This window comes from Nannobrachium achirus, assembly GCF_963921795.1.
Source record: "Nannobrachium achirus genome assembly, chromosome: 1".
NCBI classification, from domain to species: domain Eukaryota; kingdom Metazoa; phylum Chordata; class Actinopteri; order Myctophiformes; family Myctophidae; genus Nannobrachium; species Nannobrachium achirus.
The window spans coordinates 8418974-8430849 of record NC_137810.1 but is presented as its reverse complement, the minus strand read 5'-3'; the positions used below and the strand labels follow the sequence as shown (position 1 = coordinate 8430849).

General features: G+C 40.4%; 1 protein-coding gene across 1 annotated transcript; it reads left to right on the top strand.

Annotated features, from left to right (window-relative positions):
- Positions 1-402: 402 nt before the first annotated feature.
- ttr (transthyretin (prealbumin, amyloidosis type I)) lies at positions 403-11876 on the top strand. Its single transcript, XM_080724409.1, has 4 exons — positions 403-552; positions 1946-2085; positions 3302-3437; positions 10752-11876. Exons 1-4 carry the CDS (start codon positions 487-489, stop codon positions 10857-10859), a joined length of 450 nt encoding a protein of 149 aa, XP_080580535.1. The 5' UTR covers positions 403-486; the 3' UTR covers positions 10860-11876.

The following is an 11876-nucleotide window of genomic DNA, read 5'->3' as shown; positions in this document are numbered from 1 at the left end:
GAGCTCCAGTTGAGTGAAAAGGACCTTTTCTTTGACGATGGCTCGCCAGATTGCTGACATATAGAAACATAGGTTTTTCTAAAAATCTTAGAAGTATTCAAAAGACATTCAAAATTCTAATTTTCACGACTTTTCAAAAATAGCAGATCTACAAGCTCGCAGCACGGCACTCGGTGCCGCGCTGAGCTTGTATATCTGCTATTTTTCAATAGTTAAAGCATAAAATAATAATACCCTATAATGTGTACCCGTTCTGAATGGGTTTTAAACATACTGTATAACATGTAATGGACGGTGTCCTACATATGGTAGTACGTAGTACTGTAGCAGTGGTATCAGTTTGTTTGGAGACAGAGTGGGCGTGCGTGGGCACCAGTGTGGCTTGTATATAAGAGTGTAACGTTCACGCTGGTCATTCTGTGACTGTGTGACTGTGTGTGAGTGAGTAATCTTTGGCTCTACGCAGGCTGATAGTGCCAGTCCAGAATGGTTCGATTCCTGCTGTTTGCCCTCGTTTCTACAGCTGTCCTCCTCTGTAATGCTGCCCCTCTGGTGAGTATGTGTGTGCACTCGTGTGTGTGTGTGTGTGTGTGTGTGTGTGTGTGCGTGCGTGCGTGCGTGCGTGCGTGCGTGCGTGTGTGTGCTTGTGCATGCAGAGAATGAGATAACATTTATGACTATATATGGTTATTTTGTGAATAAGATGTTATGGGTAGAGTATATTTAACACAATTGTAATGGTTGTAGATTGTCTCCCTGCTCTTCTATTGAGACTTTTAGATCTTGTGGCTTAAGGAGCACAACTGGTTGACATGAGGCGTGAAGCTCAAAGCTTCACGTGCTTTGAGCTTTTTATGTGCTGATAAAAATGGGTTTCTGTTTGGGCGCTCACTCACACATGGGAGACTGGGGTTCGTAGGGCAGCTTGCAGGTGAAATAGTGATCAGAAAGGTATAGGCTACAATTTCTAAATATGTCATTTCTACGTGTGTCGTCCCTACATGATTTGGGAAGGCCTACCAGACAGAGTATATGGTCATTTCATCCTGTCAGTTTCTTGGTAGTGTAAGCCGGGTTGTACAGTAAGACATTACTTTACCACCCCAAGGGTTTGTTAAAGTAAATATCTCAATATTCTGATATATAAACTTCGGTCGCAATCAACCCACGTGTTTCAGGAGACAGCCAGCTTTATAGTGGAGTACACCTATACAGGGGAGGGACAGGGCAACACAACACAACACAACACAGGAGAATACACATATGGCTTTATTTTGATTGTCTTAAATACCAGCTCTTATGCCTTAACTTAAAGGCCTGTCCATACTGTCTCCGACCACTGAACCTTTGGTCGGAAAGGTCCGGTTCAACTACAAAAGTATGTCACTCGCATCTTCTGAAATCTGCATCTGCTTTTAAGTTAAGGCATAAGAGGTGCGAACATCACAGGGATCAGCAGCATTGCAATTGTAAGACGGATTTTATACAATGATATGACATACAGTACATTACATGTATCCTCTGTCCTGGAGCAAAACCAGTCAAGTATTGGAATACAGTGGCCTGCAACAACCACCATCTTATGACAAATAGACTACAGCGGAAGTATTCTTTTTTTCAAGACTTTGAGCTGTGAAAAGGAGACAAACGCATGCAAGAAGCTTGTTTGTGCCTCCATCACAAGAGTCACGTGATGATATTTCCTTTACCCTATTCACACGTACTAGGGTATGGAACTATATATATAAGTAATTAGGTACAGTGTTCACCACGGGTCAAATCTGGAGAGCTCGGAACGGTCGCCACCAGGTATTCCTAATAAAAACAAATAGAAAAAAAATAGAACCGCTGGGGGACGACAGTATTTTGGGTCGAGCCTTCCTGTCACCCGTACTCAAGATGTAACCATAATAAAAACATGTTGAATCTTGTGTCTGTGTGCCAGGAGAAGCATGGAGGCTCGGACACTCACTGCCCGCTAACGGTGAAGATCCTGGACGCGTTGAAGGGCTCGCCAGCCGGCTCCGTGGCGCTCAAAGTGTTCCGGCAGGGCGCCAACGGGGAGTGGGCACCGGTCGCTGCGGGGTATGTATGTCTAGCCTCTGTCTGACAACCTACCCTGGCCTGTTTATGTTTCTCCTTCTCCTAGGAACGTGAAACAAAGCTAAATTGGCCTGTATTATTGAATTCAATGTAACATTAAATAACACAATCAAATGCAATTTCAGGTTTACCAAGCAGGGAGAGAATTACACCTGCATGATGTCACACTATTTGTCTATGTAACGTCAACAACATTCTTCATTATGTGTGAAGCTCAGTTTAGGTATGCACACATAACATATGCAGTGCAGTTCCTCAGTAATCTAGGATCATAGGTAAACCAAAAACCTAGCATTACATCAGTCTAGTTAGTTTGAACTCGCTGGTTTGTTTGAACTCGTCCTGACACAGAAAAGCCGGAATACTTTGAATTCTATTGAGTCTACACTCAGTATGTAAACAGTACAGTACACGACAACGTCAGGTCGCTCGATACTCATGACCTGTGCTTGTTGAAACTGGGTGAATGGACGTGAAACAGACGTCACCTCCATGGTGGTGGATATTTTTGTCAAAATATCATTTTTTGCCATAGACATATAAAATGAGTGCATGGACAATAATATTACAGGAAACACATAAGGAGCTAGCCCTGAATGACCATAACAGGTCTGTAACTCGGAGAGCCAAATGGACCCGTAAGGGACCATTTGGTTCCATTTGCACACTCTCAAGAGTTATGGGGGTCCTTGCAAATGAAAACATGTCTGAAGGTCTGCGTGACCGAAACGTTGCCTACCAATAAAAGTGTTGTAAGTGAAGCAAGTGTGAGGGACCTTACTACCTGTCCAGTTCACTGCTTCAATGCACTGGCCCCTCACAGTAGGTGTGCAAAAGGACATTTTTTTCTTATAGGTCCTTGCAAATAAAACATTTGAGAACCGCTAGTACTAGTTAGACTCTCAATATGCCATAGTAAATACCAGTAAGACTCCCTAATTGGGAGATAAGCGACCGTCACATACACAAACTTTAGAAGGCAATCGTAGCAAAATATGGGAAATGGGACAGATCCATATTGATGACATGGCTTTAGAGATACTGTGTACCGCTTTTTGTGATTTTAGGCCAAAATTATAATGGTGTGTTAAAAAAAGAATATCAAAACTGTTCCACGGACATGCCACATTTGTCAGTGTACAGACATATTGATGAGCCCTGACATGTGGTGAACCTTTGGTCCTCTGATGTGTGCTAGAGCGACAGACGTGAGCGGGGAGGTCCACAGTCTCATCACAGAGGAGCAGTTCACGTCCGCTGTCTACCGAGTGGAGTTTGACACCAAAGCCTACTGGAAGGCCCAGGGATTCGTCCCCTTCCACGAAATAGCTGATGTGAGTATTATGCAGTGTTGATTTTGTCGACTAAAACTATGACAAAAATGTTTGTCGACTACGTTTTTTTTCACTGACGAAAACTAAATAAAAACTAAGCTGTGATGACTAAAACTAAGACTAAATATATTGACAATTTCGTCAACAAAATAAAAACTAGACTAAAACATTAGGGAGGGACTAGTGGAGAAGAGTCTCGTTTTATGTTTGGTTGCTCTCAGGTGTTGCGTGCCGATCTACAAGCTCACAATGCGTCGCGCTGCGACGCGTTGTGAGCTTGTAGATCGGCTATTTTCAGCACGCAACCAAGTGTAAAATCAGTCATTACGATGTCATCAAGGCCTGCCAAAAATACATTTAGTTGACTAAATCAACTCTAGATTTAGTCGCCAAAAAACGTATGATATTTAGTCGACAAAGATTTTACTAAAACTAAAACTTTTCAAGTGACTAAATTATGACTAAAACTAAATGACATTTTATTCAAAAGACTATGACTATGAATCAAAATTTGCTGTCAAAAACAACATTGGTATTATGGAGCTCATCCCAGAAGATAAAGGCTAGTGACTTTGGGACCCAAAATTAGAGATACCCCTACCGGAGGTAGGACCAAACACAACATAGTTTTTCCTCATCTCTAAGGTCTCTCATACATGAAATGGATTCTTGTATAAAAATATTTTACTGCAAAAGTGGTATAATTGATATATAAAGTTATACTCCCAAAATTAAAAATAAAGCCTGTCCGTCTGGGGGTTGAGGCATATAAACTCATGTAGATTCACAATGGAAGCTCTGAGAGGTTTGAAACTTGGCATACTTGATGCTAGGACATCCCTCTACATTCTAGAGAAGACCTAATGTCAATATCTAAATTGAAATGGGAGTTATAGTCATTTGAACACAGACCTACAATAGGCGAAAATGAAAAATCTATGTAGAGTGCTCTTTTTACTTTGTAGTGACTCGGCCATGGATTGCCATATCAACACATATGAGGGCTTGTTGGAAAGGTGTGGTTCTACTGAACTGAGCAATACCAATTGTGTAAAGGTAGCTTGTATACTCATGGAGTTATATCACTAAACGTATATGGTGTCCCAAATGGGGGTAATGTAAATCGTCCGGTCTGAATATATCCAGACCCCGTCCTAATCTACAATATCACATTTATTAATTTTATTTTCAATTCACTAATCAAGGGTGGACAATGTTTACAAATTCTCTTGAGTAGATGTCCCTAAAATGTATGAAATGTCCCAAAGTTGAGAAAATCTGTCATTTTATGCATCCTGAACAATAGTGCAGATAGAAATGCAGGCCTCCAGTAGAACTCAAATTATTTAACAAACCTAGCTGAGGGAAACCAAGCTCTACACATTTGATGCTCAAGATTATCCTCATTTGGGGGTACGGTGGTGCAGTGCGTAGAGCTGTCGCCTCTAGCTAAAAGGTCCTGGGGTCGATTCCCGCCGGAGGACGCTGTGGGCACTGGGGGCATGTTCCCTCCTCCGCATCATCAGCGCCTATACCCTAGGTGGGGTTGGCAAAAGGGCCTTTCTGTGTGGAGTTTGCATGTTCTCCCCGTATCTCCTAGGGTAGATACCCTCACAAAAACATGCAGTAATCCTGGTCTCTATACTGCCTCCCCCTGACCAGCTGGGGCGCCTGATGGAGGGGAAAGGAACTGATTGGAATAACGTGTTCCTTCCAAGCACTACGTCCAACTGGGGAAACTCCTCCCTGTCAGGTGACAAGAAGCAGCCTGCTCACTCCTTGTGCACTGAAGGAAGCATGAGCTCAGTTCAGGGCTCTCCCCAGGTTGGCAGAGGGAGAGCAGAGCCCAGGATTACAGCTTAGGCAATTGGCACTAGGTGAAAAATGGGTTACAAAATCGGGCGATAAAAAATGATATGAAAGAAAAAGATTATCCTCATTAAAGCAAGTCATTCAATTCAGAGCAGTTTATTGCGACCAAAGGTCGCATATACTCTGAAGAACCGTGTCGCTTGAGTGACCTTCCTTCCGTATCCTCGTGACCTTCCTTCCGTATCCTCTGTGATGTCAGTGTGATGTCAGCGAGTTGTGACATCACTTCCTGTACAGGGCGGCTACACGAAATGTGGATAACACTATATATGGAGATAGTCCAGTCCATCATGTCATATGGGACTACCGTCATAGAAAGTAGCCATTGTTAGGCCGGAGTCAATGGCTGTCTAAACATGGAGATGTGGATAACACTATATATGGAGATAGTCTAGTCCAATATGTCATATGGGACTACCGTCATAGACAGTAGCCATTGTTAATCCGGAGTCAATGGCTGACTGTCTGTACAGGAAGTGATGTCACATGACATACTTTTTATGCCCATATATGAGTCCTTCTGTACCACATCTCCATGTTTAGGCAAACTCCACACAGAAAGGCCCTATCGCCAACCCAACCTAGGGTGTGAGCGATAGGGCCTTTCTGTGTGGAGTTTGCATGTTCTCCCCGTGTCTCCTAGGGTTGATACCCTCACAAAAACATGAACAAACTCCCCCCAGAATGACAACTAGAATCGTCAGAGAAACGCTGTGGTTGGCCAGATGGTCAAGAATTGGCGCGACCTCGCCCTTTAGGGCGAGGTTGCATGTCACCCTGAGGTCGCATTCCACCCTCAGGTGTCTTACTAGTATAATTTAAACACATTTGGTTACATTCAAGTTATATTACAATATTTGGCTCCACCTGTTCTATCTGTATCTTATAGCCTATGTGGGCTTTTTCATAAACTGACAAGTGCATCATTGCAAATATTTTGGAATGTGAAGAGATCAGAAGGACTTGCCAAATCAAGTAGCCAATTAGCTTGCTGAAGAGTAACCTAGCTTAAAGTTTCATTTAGTGTAATAGAGCTGACAATTTCAACAGAATGGAACAAGACTTAAATAGTATCACTGGTAACATGGTTACTGTAAAGAGAACCTAATGATAGTGTACGTACAACATCGATACTGTACAACGTGTTTATTATTATAATTTTTTATGTTTTAAACAGAATGGAGAGTGATCCACAAACCCAAAATGTCAAAAAGGCCACAGCAAAAGGCCTTCAATGTACTATATACATTTTGCTGAACAGAGAGATGGTGATGTTCATAAAACCCATATACATAAAATTACAAATTGACATTCTTACTTTCCTTCAAAATAAGGTAGTATACATTATCATGTATCATGTAGTAGAACAAACAATAACTGTACAGTCTTCTGTGACTGATGTATGCTTTTATATATTGCTGCAACCAAATCGACCTTCTGGGACAAACAATGAATGAACTTGAACGTGTCTCATCAAGAAGACTGACAATGGTTGATATTGTTTAACCTGTTTAATACGGGTAAAAATATACATTAAAAAAAACACATTTGTGGGAAGGTCCTTCATGCAGCATCAGAAAGGTTGATGAAGTTGTATATCAGTGGTTGCTCTCGTACCCATAGCTCTGTGTATGATGCCCAATATCATAAACGCTGCCTTAAAAACCACATCTCTACAATTAAATATAGCAGCTGCCAGATTAAACAAAATAAACAACAGCAGACCAGTATCTATGGCTTATAAGTTAATTGAAGTCATTGGCAAAACTCTTTTCTCTAAAGAAATTGAAGTGATGACACTAAACGTAAGTTTTATGATGACATACTGATGACACTGGTCCATGCCCTTTCTTGATTTACCTGCAGCTCCACAGTGTGGGCACACTTTGGACTTTCTTCTGTGTCATTCAACAGATTGTAATGCTGTATGAGCTTTTCAGTTGGACCATCTCATTTCTTCCTCAGACCTCAGTATGTCACCATAACTTTTTTAGTCTAGCAGCTGCTATACTTAGTTGTAGAGATGTGTAGTGTTTAATGCAGCTTTCATGATATTTGGCATGATTCACAAATATATTGTACAAGAGCAACCGCAGATGTACAACTTCATCAACCTTTCTGATGCTGCATGAAGGACCTTGTCTCTGGTACTCTTAGCTATACCAGTCATAATGGCTGTCAGTCAGATGATATGGTCTTGTACGGGTCTTTCCACAAATGAAAACATCGTTTTGTATGTTAAACAATGTATCAACCCTACTCTGTTTTCTGGTGCATGTATGCTCTCTCTATCAACACTTGCAACTTGTTGCTTACTGTTGTTTTTCTTATTTGCTCTACATGATACATGATAATAAGATACTTAATTTAGAAATTAAGTATATCGGGTGCCCGCTGGCCTACTGGTTTGGGCGCATACCACTTAGGCATTGCCACATAGGCATGGATGCCTGGCCGCGTCGCCAGTTCAATTCCTGATCCGGACAATCTTTGCCGCATGTTACTCTCCATCTTTCCTGTCAGTCTACTGTCCTATTAATAAAGGCATAAAAGCCCAAAAACAAACCTTTAAAAGAAAGAAAGTATATCATCTGTATATGGAGACAGGGTTTTATGAATACCATCATCTCTCTGTTGAGCAACATTTACTATGCAATTGGGAAGGCCTTCTGCAGTGGGCTTTTTTGAAAAAAGGATAATGTTACTATTTCTAAATGTTTACCACAAATGATACAAAGGTTTGGATCCAATGTTTATACATCACTCTACATTCAGCTAAACTAAAATGAAAGACATACATTTGTACAGTATCTACATGTATGTTGACTATAATGTACGTACAACATAATGTTGTACGTACACTATTGATAGGCTCTATGTACAGTAGTAACCATATTATTGATACCACTTAATGCTCTGTTCCATTCTGGTGAAACAGAGTCAGGGTGCTGCTATTGTATTGTCAAGTCAAGTCAATTTTATTTCTAGAGCACATTTAAAAACCACCAGGGTCAACCAAGGTGCTGCACAACATACAATAGGGCTATTGGAGAGGCTCTATTACACTTTATGGAACTTTAAGCTTGGTCACTCTCCACTCTTGATTCGGCAAGGTCCTTCTCATCTTTTCTATTTCCAAAATATTTGCAATGAAGAAGCCCATGTAGGCTATAAGATGCAGAGAGAACAGGTGCAGCCAAATACTGTAGTATATAACTTAATTTTAACCAATATGCTAAATGATATAATGTCTATAGGATTGAAAGAGGCTGTTATTATAGGAAAACATTGAGCATCAAATGGGTAGAGCTTGGATTCCCTCAGCCAGGTTTGCTAAATAATTTGAGTGCTACTGTAGCCCTGCATTTCTCTCTGCCGTATTGTTCAGGTTGCATAAAATGGCACATTTTCTAAACTTTTGGACATTTCATACATTTTAGGGACATCTACTGAAGTGAATTTGTAAACATTTTCCACCCTTGATAAGTGAATTGAAAATAAAACTAATCGGTGTGATTTCATTAGGATGGTTTACATTTCCCCCGTTTGGGACACCATATACGTTTAGTGATATAACTCCACGAGTATACAAGCTACCTTTACACAATTGGTATTGCTCAGTTCAGTAGAACCACACCTTTCCAACAAGCCCTCATATGTGTTGATATGTCAATCCATGTCAGAGTCACTACAAAGTAAAAAGAGCACTCTACATAGATTTACATTTTCGCCTATTGTAGGTATGTGTTCAAATGACTATATCTTCCATTTCCATTCACACATTGACATTAGGTCTTCTCTAGAATGTAGAGGGATGTCCTAGCATCAAGTATGCCAAGTTTCAAACCTCTCAGAGCTTCCATTGAGAATCTACATGAGTTTATATGCCTCAACCCCCAGACGGACAGGCCTTATTTTTTATATGGGGAGTATAACAGTAAAATATTTTTATACAAGAATCCATTTCATGTATGAGAGACCTTAGAGATGAGGAAAAACTATGTTGTGTTTGGTCCTACCTCCGGTAGGGGTGTCTCGAAAACTAAAGGATTAAAAACTAAAGACTAATTGTCACTCGCCTTTTTGGGGGAATAGAACGTTATAGAGTAGCAAAGTCCTGGTGTCACTCGTTTATCCCCTGGTTCCCGGAAGTCATTTATTTCTCTATGAGAACATAAACATTGGGTCATTTTAAAATCATCTCATAAGAATCGTGGTCCAACAATAAACAAACTTTCTCAGATCTTGCCAGGGAGGTGGTTCTGTATCGTTTACGATAGTCAGTCACTCATATTTCATACAGTCTGTTTCTGGCGTAGGATTAACAGTACCATTAGCGTTTTCTTGCAGGAGACCAATGCAAAACTATATAAAAGAATAATATAAACTCTCATAGTGTTATTACTGACAGGCCCACTGATTGCTCTTGTTCAGATTGGTCTCAGTGAGTCAAATATTGGATTAATGGCCCAGGAATGTGACAAAAACACGAGATATTTTGTTGTGAAGTACATTATTTCTTTAATACAACTAGTACTGCACATCTCCAGGGGATGTAGGTTATTGTCTCTCTACTATTCCATTGAGATATTTAGATCCTGTGGTTGGTAGTGACACCTACTGGTTGACAAGAGGTATTGCATATTATTCAAAGGGACATCATCAGAACATTTGAAATATCTCACTCTGTTGTCGGTCAACAGCAGATAGTTGGGCACTTGCAAAGGTGACCCTGGTTCACCCTGCATGGTATAAGCCTGCATCTGTGCAGAAAAACAAAACAAAAAACATATAACTTTTGAGGGCCAAAGCATTAAGTTTTCAATCTAAAACAGATTCTTGTATTTTGTCTTCCTGCTATTGACCGAATTCACGTTACGCAACTTCCTGGTGGTGATGTCACGGTTGAAGGGGAAAACCTTACTAAAAGCCCATAGAGTTAACACAGAAATCGCACATTTAATGCAATTTCAGAATAGTACAGTATATAAAATATGGCTAGCATGATCAAGAACACAACATAGTAAAAGGCACAAAGCGTTATAATTTACTTTACTGTTCTAAATAATGATTTGTTGGCTTTAAGTCCAGCAATTTCTGTGTTACTTTACCCTTCAAAGCTGACGTCAGCGCAAGGAAGTTGCTGAGAAATTTGCTGAGTGCGTGGGTGGGCCGTGAATAGAGTCTATTATATTGAGATCGTGTCAAAGGTCATGTCTCGCCTATAGACAGACATTTTGACTTGATGGTCAAGATTCAATGCATGACATCTTGTATGTGTATGTGTGCAGGTGGTGTTTTATATAAATGTTTATGTTGTTTTATATAAATGTGTATGTGTTGTTGTACAGGTGCTGTTTATATAAATGTGTATGTTGTTTTATATAAATGTGTATGTGTTGTAGGTGGTGTTTATATAAATGTGTATGTGTTGTTGTACAGGTGGTGTTCGAGGCCCACGCAGACGGACACCGTCACTACACCCTGGCCCTGTTGCTCAGTCCGTACTCCTACACCACCACGGCTGTGGTCTCCAACGCACATCATTAATGATTAACTCTCTCCAGTCAGGAGAGAGTGCCAATCTATCAGCTTCAATTTTATAGTGTTACGGTTCAAGTCTTTACCTTTCTGTTCATATCTTTTTGTCATGGCTTCCAATTTCACTTGTTTAATCCTGCAAGGCTCGCTGTCGCTTTTTGGACACGTTTTTATTTGATCAAAAAAATAATTTAAATATTTGTTTTCCTGTTATTTTTTCACATTAACATCACCATTGGATCCTATTGTTTAGTATTACAATGCCATTGGCCAGGATATTTGCATATGAATACCCCCCACAGAGGCTGACATTCACACAACTTCAAGATCTCTGGACGAACATCTCACTTTTTCACTGAAGCTATTCCTCACAAAAATATAAGTAAAATGCCTGTACATTTTTTTGGTGATCATTGGAATGTCTAGAACATGTACATATGTTATTATTGTGAAAAATATCCCTAAAATGTAAATTAGAGCACGATTTATGATTTATGGCTATAAAACCTTACAAAAACATTTTTTTTAAACATTACACATTCCTGTGATTAGGACTCCTACAACACCATCTGATTAAAAAAAAAATGGCCAGTAGGAATTAATTCGGGCCTTGCAGGGTTAATCGGTTCGCTGTAAGTTCTCTCTGCTGAAAATGCTTTTTATAGTAATTTGGATCATTATTAAAGGATGTCCACACCACGATTATGAGAGTATTAAGCTGCAGTGGCTCAGGGGTAGAGCAGCCGCTTGGCAACCGCAAGGTTCCCAGTTCGATCCCAGGCTCCCCCAAAGTTGCTGTTGAGCAAGACACTGAACCTCTAATTGCTCTCCATGAGCAGGTTGGTGCCTTGCATGGTTTCCTCTGCCATCAGTGTGTGTGGGTGAATGTAAAGCGCCTTGGATAAAGGCGCTATACTAGCCTATAAAGACATAAGAAAGACATAAGACTCATAAGACTACAGGAAATATTTCTCATGCTGGAATAAATGGTTTACTGCATGGTTAATAAATGGGTTTGTTACGACC

Bases quoted from the DNA above. Each gene is read 5' to 3' on its own strand.
- ttr (XM_080724409.1), top strand. From the start codon at position 487: ATGGTTCGATTCCTGCTGTTTGCCCTCGTTTCTACAGCTGTCCTCCTC. The intron at 2,086-3,301 runs GTATGTATGTCT...GATGTGTGCTAG, and splicing joins TGGGCACCGGTCGCTGCGGG to AGCGACAGACGTGAGCGGGG. The intron at 3,438-10,751 runs GTGAGTATTATG...GTTGTTGTACAG, and splicing joins CCTTCCACGAAATAGCTGAT to GTGGTGTTCGAGGCCCACGC.